Here is an 18,648-nt window from a genome sequence, read left to right as displayed (position 1 = left end):
TAGGATGAAAAGAAACAAAAAGCTGGTCAGATTTATGAAAAGCTTTAGTATTTTACAAATAATATCTAAGTTGTCTATGAAATTCAAGGTGTGCAAAACCTTCTCACTAGCATACTGTAAGGAAGGGAAAAAAGTGGATAAATGAATAGACTGATTGAGAAAACTCATTAAACACCTTGGGCATAAAAGAAGGATTGGAAGGAAGAGACACCCTGTCCTTATAGAAAACTAAAAAAAGAAGAACACAGTCTTCCAAGAACAATGCTGTAAGGAAGCTGAAGCAGCAGGCTCAAAAGTACCTGAATCAGTTTTTCTAAAACAAAATTAAGGTCCCAGGAAGGAGGGACAGGCTTCCTGGGAAGCCTAATGTAAATTACACCTTTAAGAAACTGCTTGGCCTCAAATCTAGAGGCCAAAGGAGGAGACAAAGGGAGACAAGCAGAGATCGCTTATAGGTAGAAGAATATGCCAAACCAGCATTGAGCAATTCACACAAATAAGAGAGAGAACCAAAGGAACATTCACAGTAAGTGGATCCATGTTACGAGAAAGACACCAAACAGAAAATATCTTCCATTTGGATAAGTAAGATTTCCTAGTAGTGGGTTTCCTTGCCTCCTGCAGGACCTGAAGCACGTCCTCAGAAAAAAAAGGTGTCTATAAGGGATCAAAACCCTATCACTCACAATGTCAGTTGAAGAGTGGACAGGTGGGGATGGATGAGAGATCCCTTGACTTGTTTGAATAGGTCCACCCTGTGAGGTAACTTGTGATGACTGTCCTTGGCAAGATACAGTAGAAGAGGGTACTAATTCTGTCTGGGTCAAAAGGGAGCCACCAGCAAGATTTTGACAGCATCCTGTTTTATCCTGAACAGGACTTTTAGAATGAGAGGAAAAGGAGGGAAGGCATAAAGAAACATCCCCTTCCAAGAAAAACACAGGGCATCCATGTTCCAGACCACATGGTATGAGGCTCTTACAAAATAGAGGAAGTTGTCTTTTTAGAGGGAAGGCAACTAGATCTACCTGAGGAGTACCCCACTGGTGGACAATGTCCAGACACACATCCCTGTGAAGCATCCATCCGAGAATCTGCCACTATGTTCTGATCTGATGGAATGTAAACTGCCTGAAGGGTCACCTGATACCGGACAGCCAGATCCCAAACCTGAAGGACTAACTTGCATAGGAGATAAGACCCTGCCCCCCCCCCCCCCCCCTTGCTTGTTGACTTACCACATCAGTGTGGTATTGTCTGTGAAAATCTTGAGGGGTCCTGAAAGAAGAAGAGAATGAAAAGCCTGAAGAGCCAGCAGAAGAGCTCTCATCTCTTTGACAATGATGCGGTCTTTCTTTTGTCAAAGTGACCAAAGGCCCTGTACCTTCAGATGGCTGAAGGAGGCCCCCATCCCATATCTGAGGCATCTGTGAAAAGTTCCTGAGAGGGGACTGAAGGATGAAAAGGAAGCCCTGGTTTGAAGGACAACTGATGAATCCACCAATGAAGTCCCCGCTTGAGTCATGGAAGGAGAGGGATTAGAAAATGTAAAGGATGAGAATGATGAAGCCAAACTTACTTTAGAAGCCACTGAAGCTTTCTCCCGTGAAGCCTATCTAGAGGGAGCACAGGAGTAGTGGAATCCATTAAATACAGAGCCCTCAGAAATTGTCTGTCAGACTGAATTCAGAGGAAGAAGGGATTTTCTGAAAGAAAGCGATTAGAGTTAAAACCTTTGGAGGAGGCAAGGATGCCATCCTTGGACCAGTCTGGATCCTGCAACCCAGAAAAATGTGATGCTGAGAAGGAGTCAGGAAAGACTACTGGAAACCCGAGACTTTGTAAGGCAGAAATGGTAATGTGCAGATGGCTGAAGTAAGATCTCTTGAGAGGAAGCCTGGATAAGCATGTTATCCAGGAAGGGAAAGACCTGTATCCTCTTTAGCATGCAGAAAGCAATAACAGGAGTGAAGAATTTGGTGAAGACTCTTGGGGCAGTACAGAGTCCAAAAGGCAAAGCAGAAAATTGAAAATGCCAGGAAGCAACACAGAAATGTAATCAACCTAGCCAGTTAAAGGGGAATGGATGAACTAACTGGTCCAAATGTTTCCTAACAGTCAAAATCAATCTCTGCTCAATCAACTTGATCTCTTTTACTGACATTTTTAGTCAGCTTTCTAACAACTGATTTGAGCAATTAAAACAGACTCGTCTTTTTTTCTGTCCCTCTTAATTATCCTGTCCTGTTATGTTAAGAAGTTATCTTATCATCTTGGTCAACATTTAGTTCTCATTTAATAAACTTTAGTAAACACATCCTCTGAGTATACAATGTAAGCAGTTAAGCAATTCTCAGCAGTCTGTTTTTGTTCTTTTATTTATTTTTTATTTTATTTTACATTTGGTAACCAGGTAATGTCCGAATGGGCTAAAAACAAGCCCATTTTCAGTGGAGACCCGGGGAGAAAAAGCTCCCAAAACAATGTTTACAATATTTATACTCAGATATTGTTAATTACAGTATTACAAAAACTTCTACGAAAGTATGTAGTAAAGTGTAAACATCAGGTTAATACAGATCAAAAGTCACAATACAAGCCACAAAAACAGACAAATATAATATCAACAGAACAACAATAGAATCAAACAATACTGAGTTGCATAAGCAGAGAAAATAGTAGATGGGAAGTTTCTGTGCTTAGCCGGGGTAGTACAGGAGCATAGCCAGTGACTGGAGAAATAATTTGTAAGGAGATGTTTGAAACTATCGGTATTAGTTGTAGATAGAAAGTGCTGGAGAAGGGAATTCCAAATTTTGGCTATAGAGTAGCTGTATAAAGAATCACCATTAGCATTGTGTGTTTTAACAACTTTAAGCAAGTTTTTCTCTGCAGACTTGAGAGAGGTAAGGTTGGAGTACAGTTGTATGAGGTTAGATGGGGCTGGTAAATAGTTGGGATAATGAATAATGGAGTGAGCTACTTTAAGTTAGTTTAGGGCTAGTATGTTGGGGAGTTCAATCCACTTTAGTTTTTGAAGGGATATGCAATGGTGAGCTCTATGGGGAAGGTTAGTGGCAATTTTATTACAGCAAGCTTTGAGGCTATTTAGATCAGTTTTTTGAAGGTTTGTGAAGACTTGTAAGCAGTAGAGAAGGGTGGAATTAGGTGAGTTCTGGCTGTAGCTATTCTAGCATGGTTAGAAAGATCAGGTTTAGCCCTGTAGAGACCACCTAATTTTTGTGTGGACTTTTTTGATTGTTAAGGCGATGTGTCTGTCAAATTTTAGGTTGCAGTCTAGGGTAACACCAAGGAGTTTAGTATATTCGACAGGTTCGATTTTTGTAACATTAGAGGCAAAGAAAGAGAGATGATTTTGTTGTGTTTTCTTGGCGGAATTAGAAAATAACATAAGTTTGGTCTTGTTTGGGTTCAGAATAAGTTGGTGGTCTGAGAGGTATTTTCAATGCTACTGAGGGCAGTCTGACACTTTGCTTGGGGTTCATTTATTGATGGGGCATAGCAAACAAGGGAAGCATCATCTGCATATTGAATGATAGAGGCAGGTGATGTTACAGTATAGAGATTGTTGGTAAAGATAATAAAGAGGAGTGGGCCTAAGATGGACCCTTGAGGAACACCAACAGAGATGGGCAGAAGAGGAGATAGTTTATGATCCCATGAGGTTGCTTGTTTGCGGCTAGAGAGGTAGCTATGAAATCAATGTATTAGGCTGAAATTGAGAGAGGCAAGCTTGTTTATGAGTATTTGATGGGATACAGTGTCAAAGGTTTTTGACTTGTCAAGGAAGGTGGCAGAGAAAATATAGTTGTTTTTGAGGAGGTTAACAGTATTGGTGAAACTTAATAGGGCAGTGTTATTGCTGTGTTTGGGTCGGAAGCCATGCTGAGTAGAAGGTGGTCTAGAGTCTGTATATGCATTTTTCTTAAGATTTTTTCAAGTGGAGAAAGTATAACTAAAGGCCTATAGTTAGAAAGGTCGGTAGAGGTGCCTCCTTTGTGAAGGGTTATGACATGAGATATTTTCCAAAGATGGGGAACATACTGCTCGGAGATGGAGCAGTTTATAAGAATATATATAGAATGGGAGATAGATTTTGCAGCAAGTTTAAGAAATTTGTCAGGTAACTGATCTGCAGCAGGAGTACTTAGTTTTATGTTGGTTAGGAGGTTCTGAATGTAATTAGTTGAGACTGATGTAAGAGTGAAAGGATTTTATGTGGGCCTTGAGCCAGGTTTCAGTAATTATGGCTATGTTGGGGGAGTAGAGTGTAAGGGTAGCAAGGAATTCCTGAATTTTCTTGATAAGTGTTCCCTTCATTCCTAAAAACAGAAAGAACAAACATTCTACACTATTATTTTAATTAGAGAAATATAAATATAAAAACATGCAAAAACACTTACTTTATGGTAGCACTCAAAAGCAAACTAAGCTGTGGCATTAATAGGCTATCTGGAGAAGCAAGATATCGATCAAACTGCACCTACAAAAAATATTTATGCATAACTTACTACATTTTGTTGATAAAGTTAATCCACACAAACAGTATCTATTTAGGCAAGAGATCTGGGGAAAGAGCTCCACAGTAAACAAATTGAAACATAGACTGAATGTTACCTCATGAGAATCGGTCATTACCACACAGCAAGTTAAGTAGAGTTTCATGAACATACTGTAACAACATACGTTTCAGTAAGATCACTGTTGCAGTTATAATTAATAAAACAAGAGACATGCACCACTTGCAGAAGTCTATGTGTCCACCCATACATGTAGAGATTTCAGTTCTCCCAAGTTGCAAACATCATTTAAGTATTCAACAGAAAGGACAGAAATATCTGCACTATCTTAATTTCTTGGCTATAAATCTTCCACTTTTTGGGGCGAAGTTGGGCAACTAACAACTGAGTTTACTAAGCCCACTGATTAAATTGGAATATCTGTCCTAACTTAAGAACAATGTGGGATTTAAAGTGAGAGGAATCCCTAGAAAATTTTAAGCAAGACTAGACAGGGCTGAGGGGACAATGTCTATACTGCAGCAGGGCTCTTCTTAATACTTAACACAGTTAAACTTCTCAACAGATAGGCATATAAAAACAAAATGTTAGCCTAACATCTGCATGAACTAACACCAAGAAATAAATCTTAAAAGTTTGAAAGAAACAGGAAAAAGGTGTTAAGATCATAGCATTCTAAAGCTAAAGAAATAAATTTCATTATTAGTCAAACAGAACAAATCTCGGTTTCCTTATCAGTTCAAATAACATCACATATCATGGGATAATAGAAAATTACTAGGCTATCCACCTGGAGGTCATTTTAAGCCTAGCTGTTTCAACCAATGTAATACAGTAGAAGTACTACTAGTCAACATCCAAGATTGCATTTAGTGATGAGTGCTCATGTCCAGTAAAGGTTGTGGGCACTATCCCTGTTTATTATGGTGCACCGGTTCCTCTTGAACAGTGTCACAGTGGTGCTCTGTTTCACATGAATTGGTAAGCTGTTTCAATGACGTGGCACTTGCTGGGAGATAAATCCGTCCCTCCAGCATGTCCTATTTGAATCTCAGGGCATACTTAAGTCCCTGGAATGGGTGGTCCTATACCCATTTGATTTACAGATATGCAGTAGGTTCATTAGGTTTGGGTCTTGGATTGCTCTGCAGGGCATGTATAAGTGCCCCTAAGAAGTCTATATGACACGGAGTATAGGGACAAGGATTTTAGTCTGTCTGTGTAAGGCACATGCTGGAGGCCTTTGATTTTCTTTGTTAGAAACCTCTGAGGTCTCTCTAATTGCTGTAGGTGCTTAGTATGGTACATACTGACTACGGCGTTATACTCCATTATGGGCCACATAACTGCAGAGTATAGGGGAGTTATAACTTCTTTTGCTCTCAAGGCAATGCCTTTATTAATCAAGTGAGCTATGTCAAAAGTTTTCTTACAATGGTTGACTTGGCGGTCAAATTTAAGGTCGTGGTCAACCTGTGATTCCAGGTCCCTTACCACTTCATGGGTACTTAGGGTATTGTTATTGACTTGATAGTGTGAAGGGACATTGTTTGCACTGAAGGGAATGATGATGCATTTCTTTGCATTCAGTTTGAGATTGTGACTAATACAACAGTCACTGGTGTGTGTGAGACCATCCTGGAACATACTGACATCATTTGGGGATTCAATGATTACACCTAGTTTGCAGTCATCTGCAAACTTGGTCAGCCACAACCCTTTAGTTTTGACCTGAACTTCTGAGACATATATACCAAACAGTAAGAGGGCCCAGCACTGACCCCTGTGGAACCCCACTAGTGACAGGTTTGCTAGTCAACGTGGAGTCACCCACTTTGATAGCATGTGTCTGGTTTCTGGGCCTTTTGGCACCCCATCTTATAACGAAGGGGTTTACATTCAGTTTGCTAAGTTTATTGGTAATGACTGAATGTAGGGCTGTGTCGAAAGCCTTGGCAACCTGCAGCTCAAAGTTCTGCTTGACCTCATCTCACTCTGTTACATTTACCTATCTAGATATTTGCTTCCAAACACCTTGGGTCTTTTGCCAGTTTTCTCCAGTAAATCCCAGCCCCAGCCTTGCCCATTTTCTATACCCTTGCATACAGGCATTCATATTGGCAAAATCGTCTTTCTCAATCCCTACTTTTGCTGTGTTCTTAGAATACTTTCTGCATATAATATTTTATAAGATGGTTGCTAGTCTCCTTAATGATCTGTAAATGATCTGTATCCAAAATCTCACTCTCTCCTTACTTCTCAAACTTACCCCATTTCATCATCATCCCTTTCCACTCTGATGTATACCCTTCTGCTTGTACTATGTATATGAGCCTTAACTGTGTAGATCTAAAATATCCATTCATATCAGGTAATACTTTCTATGGGGAGAATCTTCACCCATTTAACTCTTGTCCTCCCAAATAAATTTTTTCTATTCTTTATTAATTACTGTCCACAGCTTCTCCTTTGGTTGATGAAAATATGCTGACCTGTATGTACAAAGTACAGTTTTGTACCTACCATAAATGTAGATGTTCGAGTGTTCACACTGCTGCAGTCATCACACTTGGGTTATCCTGCCGTCAGGCGGTCCCACAGTCGGCCAGAGTTCCAAAGTCTTGGTCTGGCGTCGGTTGCTGTCGCTTCTTTCCTGACGTCAGTGCACCAGGGGTATATAAGAGGCATCCAACGCCATTTTCTACAGTTTTTCTTGCCCCAGATGTCAGGTGCCCCCAAGTAGGTAGGCAAGACATATTGCTAATAAAACATATAAAAGGAATACCTTCAGTTACAAGCAAATACACCACAAAGGTTGTACAGGATAGAAAGGTACAGAAAAGTTCAGCTAGGTCAGAGGGGATGGAGGGAGGGTAACCTGGACTGCAGCAGTGTAAACACTCGAACATCTACATTTATGGTAGGTACAAAACTGTACTATGTTCATCGTGTTACACTGCTGCAGTCATCACACTTGGGTTGAATCCCAAAGCTAAGGATGGGTGGTGGAACTAAACAGGGTTTAGAGAAGCTAGTAGGCCCTGCAGAACTGCAGTGGCAAAGCCAGCTCTGGTTTTAGAGTATAGAGGTAAGTGATAGTGCTCGGTGAAGGTGTTCACTGAACTCCAAGTTGCAGCCTCCAAAATATCCTTGGTTGGTACCCCTCTGAGGAAGGCTGTTGATGTTGCTGTAGCCCTGGTGGAATGGGGCCTAATGTTACCAGGTACAAGTTTCCCATGGTGTGTGTAGCAGAATCGGATACAATGTCCTATCCATTTTGAAATGGTCTGTTTTGAGATAGCCTTTCCTTATGATCCTGCAGCATAGGATACAAAGAGCTGGTCAGATTTTCTGAAAGCCTTAGTTTTATCCATGTAATAACGTAATTGCCTGCGAATGTCCAAAGAGTGTAGGAGCCTTTCCCCTTTGTTCTGGGGGTTTGGATAAAAGGTGGGCAAATGAATGGTTTGGTTTAGGGCCACACTGGATACCACCTTTGGCATAAAGGAAGGGATAGTTCGTAAAGTGACTCTGTCTTGATGAAAAATTATGAAAGGCTCCACTGCCATTAGGACCTGTAGCTCTGAGGCTCTTCGTGCTGAAGTTATTGCTAGCAGCAGGGCAGTTTTCCATGATAGAAACTGTAAATCAGCTGAAAAAGCTGGTTCAAAGGGCGGTCCAAAACAAAGTTGAGATCCCAAGTTGGTGTTGGGGCTCTCTGGGGCGGTCTTATGTTCTTAGCCCCTCTGAGGTACTGTCTTAGTAATGGATGTGAAAATATAGAAGGATCCGTGTTGTATTGAGCTGAAATAGCTGAGGCGTGGATCTTAATAGATGAAAAGGAAAGTCCTTTGTGCAACATCTCAGTTAAATATTGTAGAATCTGAGGAATATTTGGGACAAGGGGATTCTGGCCTTTGAACTGGTTCCAGGCGCAGAATCTTTTCCATTTGTCTGAATAGGCTTTCCTGGTGCTGGGCCTCCGGGCCTCCTGGCCTCCAGAATGACATCCATAACAGCTTTAGAGAGAAATGTTGACTGGCTGTTTAGGTAATTTGCCATGCAGCCAGATTTAAAGTCTTGAGCTGGCTGTGTAGAATCTGATTGTTTTGCTGAGTGAGCAGGTGAGGAATTTGAGGTAATATCCATGGTGGGCCTTGAGCCATGGTTCCTTAGTATTGGATACCAGTGTTGGCATGGCCAGTCTGGAGCAATGAGTATCATTTGTGGCCTCTCTAACCTGGCTTTCAGCAGCACCTTTGCCAGAAGAGGCAGTGGAGGAAAGGCATACACTGTTAATGTTTTCCAACTGAATGAGAGGGCGTCCATGTGTTTTTCTTTCCTGGCAGGAATTGTGCTTGTAGTTGAACTTGGTAGGTCAGTCCTGTGTTCCACAAGGTCATTGCTTGCCTACATAGGGGGTAGGAATGTGTGCCCCCTTGCTTGTTTATGTACCACATCACTGTTGTGTTGTCTGTCTTTATTAGTAGTTGTCCTGGATGTAGGAGGCCCTTGAAAGCTGTTAGGGCATTTTGTACAGCTAGCATCTCTTTTTGATTGATATGTAGATGCCTTTGATCTGCAGACCATTTGCCCTGAATACACTGTCCTGCCATGTGTGCTCCGCAGGCATAATCCGATGCATCCGTTGTTACAGTTTGCCTGGCTGTGGGTAAGGTAAAAGGCTGACCCTTGTTGAGGTGACATGCCTGAACCCATCATAGAAACTCCCGTTGAAGGCAGGGAATGAGTGGTATTATTGTTTCCAAGCCGTGGCTGTGTTGAGTCCATACGCTTTTCAGGTACCATTGTAATTTCCTCATATGCAGTTTTGCATATGGTATTAGTAGTATGCAAGATGCCATGAATCCCAAGGCCTGCAGAATTATTCTTGCAGGGAGTTGGGTCTTTGTTGCCATCATTTTGAAGTATTGAGTCAGTTGTCCTTGCTTGTATGGCGTGAGATAAGCCATCTGGGCCGTTGTATTTAAGCTGGCACCCAGGAATATTATGTCTTGTGAGGGCACTAGTTTTGACTTCTTTTCATTTACTGTGTACCCTAGGCAACTTAATAGGTTTTTGACAAATGCCAGATGCTTTAAAAGAATGTCTTTGCTTTCTGCTTGAATAAGGCAGTCGTCCAGGTATGGATATATTTGAATTCCTTTTTGCCTGCAGTATGCAATTACTGGTGCCAGGCATTTGGGTGCAGTAGATAAGTCAAAGGGCAGTGCAGAAAATTGGTAATGGGTTGAACCTGCTGTAAATCGGAGGTATCTTCTGCAATTTTGTCTGATAGGGACATGCAGGTATGCTGCCTTGAGGTCCAACATTACTAGCCAAGCCTTCTTGCCCAGCATGGGAAGAAGCTGCTGTAGTGTTAACATCTTGAATTTGGGTACTTCGAGATATGTGTTTAGAATTGAGAGGTCCAGAATGGGTCTCCAAGCTTTGTCCTTTCGGGGAACTAGAAAGAGTCTTGAGTAAAATCCTTGTCCCTGCTCCTGTGTAGGAACCTGTTGAATGGCTCTCATGTCCATGAGAGCTGTAATTTGTTTTTGAGCCTCTGCCCATTGATTTGGTGGCAGGTTTGGCATTCCTTTTATCCTTGGCAAAGTGTGAAAGTGGAATCTGTATCCTTGAGATACAATATTTAGGACCCATTTGTCTTTTGTGATGATGCGCCAGTTGTCTGCAAAAAGTGTTAGCTTTCCTCCCAAGGGAGCTGCCAAGAGGGATTTGCTTGGCAGTCTGAGGGGTAAGTCATTGTGTTTGTCTTCTGGTAGTTTTAGACCTGTCTTCTCCTCCTTTCTGGGTTCTGGCACCCCATTGTCGAGGCTTGTAAGAGCCTTGTGACTGACCTCTGCCCCTTGGGCATCTGTATTTGCCCCTCTGTGGTCTGTCAGAATCTGGAAAGGACCAGTTTTTGGTGGGACAATTTCTGCTGAAACGAGGGGGTTGAACCTGTAAAAAATCCTTGACCATCTACATAGATTTTGTCTTATCCTCCATTTTCTTTAAAACCTCTTCTGCTTTTACACCAAATAAAACATCCTGCTGTAAAGGTGCATCAAATAACTTTGCTTTACATGATCAGGTAAAGTTTGTTCTTTTAAACAAGCATGCCTACGTATGACAGACCCTGTCACTGCTGCTCTACAAGAAACTTCCAATGAATCAAATCCACATTGCAAAGTATGTTTTCTCACTTGTTCAGCTGCATGCAACAAATCTTGCATTTCCTTGTAATCAGGCTGCTCTGTATGTGTGATCATTTTTTGTTTTAATTGAGACATCAAATATTGTTGATATTTCAGCATGTGAAACTGGCAATTTAAGGCCCTCATAGCTAGAGTAGCTGAGGTATGTATTTTCTTTCCCCATCTGTCTAGTGCTCGAGAATCCCTTTCAGAGGGTACAGGATTTTTAGCAATAGAGGCCTTAACCCCGTTGGGACCCTGGGAAATGGTTTCTTGGTCAGCAACAGGGCTTTTATATAGGAATTTGTGTGAGTCAGGGACTCTGTAGTATCTGTCTGGTTTGGCTGGTGCGGCTGGTGCAGGAGGTAGTGAACCTGGGTTAAGGCTAGATTCTGAATAAACATCATCCACAATGTCTAACACTGGTGGAATAGCAAGTGGTCTGTGCTGGGGGAGTAAAAGGAACTCTCGGAGCCTTTTCTTAAAATCAGAGTAATCCTGGCCTTTCCAGTGGAAATGTTCCCTCATGGTATGTAAAGTTTCCCCAAAAGAGTGTTCTTCTGGGGGAGATGCTGAAGGAATAGACTCTTCAGCATCAGAGTCTTCATTGTACTGGAGACTGCTGTACAGTCTTCTTTGCTTTTAAAGGAGTTTTCAGCTTTGCATAGGATTTAATAGTGAGTGTAGTCGGTCTGAAGACACCTTCTGCAACTGAAGGCGTTTCAACTGCACAAGAATCTCCTTCAGCCATGGAGTCGGAAGGGCCTAAAGATAAAGGTTGTGGAGGCCTAGCAATCTCCTCTTGGGAATTGGATGCCACCTGGGGTTCTGAATCAGCGGTCGTCAGAGGCTGCGTAGGCGCCTCACTGAAAACCGGAGAACCGGTGACTGGCCTAGCAGAGGCCTCTGAATCTGGTTTGGGTCTCGGCTGCCTGTCCTTTTCTTTGCGTTTTTTATGCATCCCGGTCATCGGTTGCTCCGACGGCATGGAATAATTAAATTTCCTACCAAAATAATGTTGGGCGAAATCACACCGACGTTTTATAGTTAGTTTGTTAAACCTAGCACAAAACCGACAGCCTGTGACGTCGTGGTCTGGGCCTAGGCAAGGAATACAATAAGAATGAAAGTCCTTATGAGGTATTTGCTTCTCACAAGAAATGCAATTGTTAACTTTTTCTAACATCGGACTGAAGCAAGAAAAGGTTCCCCAACGGGGTACTTAGCTTTACTGAAGACTTCGGTCTGAAATTCGATTTGAAAATCTCAGGAGTCGGCCGACCGGCACTTGCGAACTGCTTCTGCTTCGGGCACCGCGCGGCAATAAAGACTGAAGAAAATGGCGTTGGATGCCTCTTATATACCACTGGCGCATTGACTTCAGGGAAGAAGCGACAGCAACCGACGCCGGGCCAAGACTTTGGAACTCTGGCTGACTGTGGGACCGCCAAACGGCAGGATAACCCAAGTGTGATGACTGCAGCAGTGTAACACGATGAACATCAAAGGGGACTAAAATATTTTCACTGCTGATATTTTACTATCCATAACCAAGAGCTTCCAATTTCTTAGTTTTTGTATAACATTTTGTTTAGTCTTTTCTAGTATATCACTAGCTGCTACGACAGGATTCTTTTTAATCCATGCTCGTAAATGCTTCATTTTCTCGTCTCCCCATAAGTATGGGTATTGCTGACCCAATTCATGTGTGGGTACATAATTTACTGCCACAATCTTTGTTTTATCTTCATTAGCTGAATATCCCCAAAAGACATGGAACTGTCTCAAAGTGTTTCACAACACTGAAATGTCCTTCTCTGGATTTATCAAATACAAAATAATATAATCTGCAAATAAAGCCTACTTTTTGATTACCTTAACAGTTATATCCCTGAATTTGTTGACTCCATTATTTTCTTTGGCAGAATCTCTAAATATAATAAAAATAACAAAGGGAAAAGAGGCCGTTCCTGGGTTCCTCTGTTCAGACACAGCTTATCGGAAAGGAACACTCCCATCTTAATTCTTGCCTCTGACCCTTCATATATAGTCTATTAATTAATCCTATTATTCTATTAGGAAATGAATATACTTCCATTATCCTACTCATAAAATCCCAGCTGACTCTATTAAATGTTTAATCTGCAATTCTGCTTCCATCTGGATCACCACTGTTATATTAATGTTGTCAAATGTTTGCCTCCCCTGGACAAAACCACAATGACCCATTTCTATTAATATTGGCAAATCTTTGGCACGCTCTTAATTACTTAATTAAATTTTAATTATAATATGATTTCATTTTAATAATGATTGCGTCAATCTTTTTAAAACTTTAATAAACTTTTATACTGTATGTATATATTTGTAAATAAATTTGCAAATGTTTTTACATTTACAACAGACTACTGCTCAAACTTATACATTTAATATGCACTATTTATGCATGCTCTATCTATTGGTTACTGTTTGTTCACTATACCGATCTGTGCTGCTCTTTTGCTGTACATCATGAGTATTATTGTTGTTCTACATTGCCTGTATTATCTGCTCACTGCTATGTCTACTTGTCTTTGTTCAGATGTTCATAGGGAGTTACTAGGAATGTGGTCAAGGAGACCATTGAGAAGCTTAGCCCAATTTCCCACTGCCCCAGAGCACTGTCTGGGTAAGTGACTGTTCTTATGGCATGGGTAGTGCCCGAACAGAGTGTTTGTAGTAGCTCACACAACAAGTTAACAAACAATAAACAAAACAAAATAAAAATCTGTCAGCACTGTGTTAATGGTTTGGCCAAAGCCTCCATTAAGTTCCATGCATCAGTTGTCTCACTTTGCTTGCCCACAGACACCCCTGGCTCCACCACAAAGCTACTTATCAACAGGATACTCTACTAAGACCATCAAAGAGAACCATTCTTTGCCTTGGATCTTACATTTTGACAAAGAAAACCTGATTCTCCCACTTTTTTGCCTGCTAGCTTGAATACAATGAAGTTCCTTTACTGAAAAGCTTTTTAGCACCCATCACCTCTGCATGAGAATCTCACAGGTACAGCACTGATGTGGAAAGAACTAGACACAGTCTTCACAAGGACAGAATGTCTTTCATGACCAATCCTTCATTAATGGCTACGGTAGTCCCAGAACTAGCTTAAGAACATATCATTGTGTTGCCTCTTTCCTACTTCAACCCTCAGAACAAATACTAGAGGTTCTAACACATTTCAGATATGCACAAATGGTTCAGGTTCCAGAATATTCAGACTATCAGGACCAGCTGTTTGCCTCTTTCATGCTAGGAAAATAGGGTAAACCAGTGTCTAAACCAACACTTCCAAAACAGCTGGATAACTCTACCATATTGTAATAAAATTAACACAAGAATGTGTTGCAGGGCCAGATAAAAGCCCATTCTACTAGGTTTGCAATCACTGCTACAGCGTTTTTAAAATGTTTCTGTGCATGGCATCTGTGAAGCAGCAATTTGGACGTCTATTCATAACTTCTCCAAGCGCTACAAAAGCTGGACATACAATCCAGAAGCACAATAAGTGTTGCTTCTGATGTTCTTAAAAGGATGCTGTAATTCTCCTGCAACCTTTGGTCCAGGTTCCTTTTACACATATGTTTGTACTCTTCCATGTAACTAAATGATAATACAAAAGTGATCCCTATGAAGAACACAGTATAGCTGTGCAAGTGTACTCACCATAAAGTACAGCTGTGTAAGAAACTTACCACAACAGTAGATGTTATAATAGGTCACTACTGCAGTAGCCTCCAGCTTTCAAAGCTTAAAGGCACCTTTCATATGCTCTGCATTCCTCTCAACTGTACCAAATTCGTCATTTACTGGTTTTGAGGTCCAAATAATGGGGTGCCACGAATTTCCAACTGGCCCCCTTTATTCCTGATTCTTTTCCGGCTGTTTTTCAAGTTTTTTTTCCCCCCTTGGCAATATTCTGCTAACATCATCCCATGCAGAGGCGTGCACAAAGATGTCATCATTGTGACCAGCTTACCAGCCTGTCGGAATTTGGCTGAGGGCTTCAGGGGTGTGACTGACTCACTGGCTGCTGCCTGCTGCACTTTATGTTTGGGCAGCAACGTGTTTAACAGAGTAGAGTGTGTCTCGGAGACTCGGACTTGTGCAGCACTGCATCAGCTAAGTTAAAGGCAAGTGCAGAGTGCTTCTTTCAAATTATAGACTACAAAGCAGTCAGAGACAGCAGAGTCAGTTTAATTAGTTTAGACAGGGTCGGGTCGGGACTCGGGGACTGGACTTGGATGCACTTTGTTGGGCTGAGGTTTGAGTTTTTTAATGTCTTGATTTTTTTTTTTTTTAATGGGCAAAATCTAATGTTACTGCAAACTTCTTGGTTGTATGTACTGATGAATACTATTGAGGGAGAAAAGGAGGAGGATTCAGCTCCGGCGAATGGGGTGCTGGATGACTTGTTGCTATTGGCAGAGTGGTTGGAACTGGTCAGGGGAGACTGCGAATTAAACAAGCACCTGGCTGGCACAATGTGGACTTGTATAATATAACATCTTCTGATGGTAGTGCTGTCAGTAATTCTCAGTCAGACTGACTACTCTCACTATCCATGGTTTGAACAAACCACGTATTCATGGGTTGTCAGTAAGTGTTAAGCAGTTTTTGTGCTGTGGAGTTAAACTATTCCCATTATTAAGAAAGGTGTTTGAAGTGCTGTTACCATGTACAATGGAAGTTAATGCATTACAGAGTAGTGTAGAGAAACAGGCAGTACAAATGTGAGATTATTGCGTATTAAGTGATGTGAATTGTGGGGCACTCTGTGAATGTGTTGTGGGTGTTTATGTAAGCTACAGGATGACACAGAGGACTTTTTAGGAAATGCTGCACAGAAGGGGAGGGTTTTAGAAATAATCAATACTGGGCAGTGGTCTGTATTGGAATTTTTAGTACCTAGTGTGGTTTGGTTACAAAATACGTGCCACTGGCCAAATCTACAAGCTGTGCATCAGTACATTCCAGTTTACATTAGTGATTGAATCCACACGGTGCATGTGTGAATGCCAGTGTAATTCACAGTTTCATGTAGATTATTAATATTATGCAGTGAAAAAAAATGCATAACATGAAGTAGAGAGAAGCCGGTTATTTTCATTTAATGGCACGGGCTTTCCACAGAAAAAAAAATCAGTGGTCTGTTGTTATACAGAGGAACATTTTAACTTTTCCTTGAACTAAAATGTCATTTTTTTAAATGTAGTAAAACGTGAAAAAATGCACAAACCACCAAGAAAATTGTTGCACAAGCAGTATGATGCAGGCAATAAGAGCCAGTGAGCCCTGAAATAATCCAATGTGTGCTTTAAATCAAGCCGACACATCCAGTTCAATACAATTCAGTCCAAGGATGCTTTCTTTATTCCGACAAACAAAAAGGTATAAGCGCTTTTGTTCCAAAAATTAAAGCAGGAACTTTATCAGATACAAGGAAATTAAGGAAGTAAACTGTTTTAAATATGAACTCTTACATGACATCACTTCCTGGATTAGTGAAAACCAGTCCCAGGTCTGAAACAGTCTTCTGAAACAGAAGTCTGAAACACTACACATAAATGTGTCAGCACAAAACAGTATAAATATCAAAATATAAAAATACATATAAAAACTGATTGTGCAAATGTCAACACATATATAGATCCTATAGATTCCATCATTATTACGTTCAAAAATGCTCAAGTTAGGGCCCTTCTTTCTTTCGTTGCTTTTTTTTAAATAGCCTTCATACCTGTTGTATGTATATGTAGATGAAATTTATCCATTTGTTCCTAATGGATTTTTAACTGTATGCATGTTTTATTTATATGTTTTTATATACATATATATTTTTTTAAAAACATCTTAAAAGCATTTTTATATATACACATATTTTAGCTATTGTAGATAACACCGTTCCGTTCCGATATAACTTGGGCTACCACCAAGGTATTAATTAGAGGGATGTTAATCAATAAATACGCTTTCTATAAGAAAAATATTTTCACCACAGAAAAAAGTATTAAGGATGAAATATCTAAACTTGAGCTTAGGCTGCAGCAGTCTTATTCTGTGGAGGTAACTCCATTAATCAACTTCAAGCTAAGTTACTAGCACTACAAGCAGAAAACCTATCATTTCAAGAAATAAAAAACCTAGCCAATTACTCACAGTGGGCCCAACTCCCCTCTAGATTCTTGGCAAGACTGTTGAATCAACATAAATCTAATCCAAATATCTCGGAACTTATTTTTCAGCAAAACAGTTACTCTAACTCACAAGATATAGTTAAGGTCTTCGAGAGCATATATGAAGAGGTGTACAACCCTACCCCCAAAACATTCAATGAACAGGAACTACTTTTATTTATTAATGAACTAAACTTCCCCAGGCTAGAGGTACAACAACAAACTTCTCTATCAGCTGAACTTACACAAGTGGACATCAAAACTATAATTAATAACCTCAAAAATAATAAGGCACCGGGTCCTGATGGTTTCTCAGCCGAGTTCTACAAATGCTTTAGTTCTAAGATGTCGATCATACTACATCACCTATATAATCACATAATACAAGAGGGTATCTCTGACCCGCACCTAAATGCATCCAGAACCATATTAATACCTAAACCAAACAAGGACACCACCAACCCTAATAATTACAGGCCCATTTCTATTATTAATTTGGATATGAGAATTATGGCAGCAATTTTGGTTAATAGAACTAAGACTATAATTACAAAAATTATTTCCCCAGAACAATCCGGGTTTATCAATCAGAGACAAACAGTTGATCAAACTCTAACTCTTGAAGCAATGATATCTTTATCCCTAAAGAAACAAACACCTATCTACACCTTAGCTATAGATGCTTCTAAAGCATTTGATAGAATCTATAAGTCATTTCTGACCTTGATTCTGCAAAAATGTAACTTTCCTACACAGTTTATTCACTATATAAACACTTTACACAACAGAGCATATACACCAAATTAATAAACTTAGCTCCAAAAAAATAAATATTAACAATGGGATTAGACAAGGATGCCCCCTATCACCTTTCCTATTCAACCTATATATTGAGCCCTTATTCTTACAAATAAAACAAAGAACATTTCATAATATACCCCTCCTTTTTAACACTGAAATTTCTCTATCAGCGTGCACATGAGCTGACTTAAATATATATTATTCTCTTCCCAACATGGATCTTTACAAAATCAATAATTCAATAGAATTATTTTCAAAGTTCGCGAACTATAAGGTAAGCTTGGATAAGACAACAATATTCCCGATTAATAACTACGCTCAATTCCCAACTGCAGGTACTATACCTAATATTAAAGTCAGTGACCACATACAATACCTAGGAATAGCATTCTATACCGATGCACATAATTACTATCAGGACAATGTGATTAAAACATGGAACACCATACAAAAAGACTTGGTAAGATGGACACAATTCAAACTCCCCCTTCTCTCTAGAGTAGCCATCATTAAAATGAATATCCTCCCCAGAATACTTTTTATATTTAACGCAACCAATACACTGATCCACAATAAAGTCTTCAATAACATCCAATCAACCCTCTCAAAATTCGTCTGGCATCCAAGACCCAGCAGGATAAGTTATCAAAAACTTATATATCCAAAGGACAAAGGTGGGGTGGGCTTGCCTGACTTTAAACTGTATTACGAAATTACCAAAGGTAGTAGACTAATTAATATTGCAAATATTGCAGGTGCCCAACCTGGTTGAAATTATATCATAACTATGTTAAAACATTACAATTTAATCCCAAGGCCCTCCCATTTCTAAAGGGAATATCCAGAAGAAGATACAAAATACAAAACGACATATGGGAACAAATT

General features: G+C 40.2%; 1 protein-coding gene across 2 annotated transcripts in view; it reads right to left on the bottom strand.

The window, feature by feature from the left end:
* Positions 1-18,648, bottom strand: part of COG6 (component of oligomeric golgi complex 6) — a 1,421,580-nt gene that overhangs the window by 69,254 nt on the left and 1,333,678 nt on the right. For both annotated transcript variants that reach the window (XM_044071656.1, XM_044071657.1), the window contains one exon: positions 4,425-4,504. In XM_044071656.1, coding sequence (XP_043927591.1) covers positions 4,425-4,504 — 80 coding nt within the window. The remainder of the gene's footprint in view (positions 1-4,424; positions 4,505-18,648) is intronic.

This window comes from Protopterus annectens, chromosome 5.part0, assembly GCF_019279795.1.
Source record: "Protopterus annectens isolate FY-2018-M chromosome 5.part0, PAN1.0, whole genome shotgun sequence".
NCBI classification, from domain to species: domain Eukaryota; kingdom Metazoa; phylum Chordata; order Ceratodontiformes; family Protopteridae; genus Protopterus; species Protopterus annectens.
This window is presented reverse-complemented; position numbering and strand designations above follow the sequence as displayed.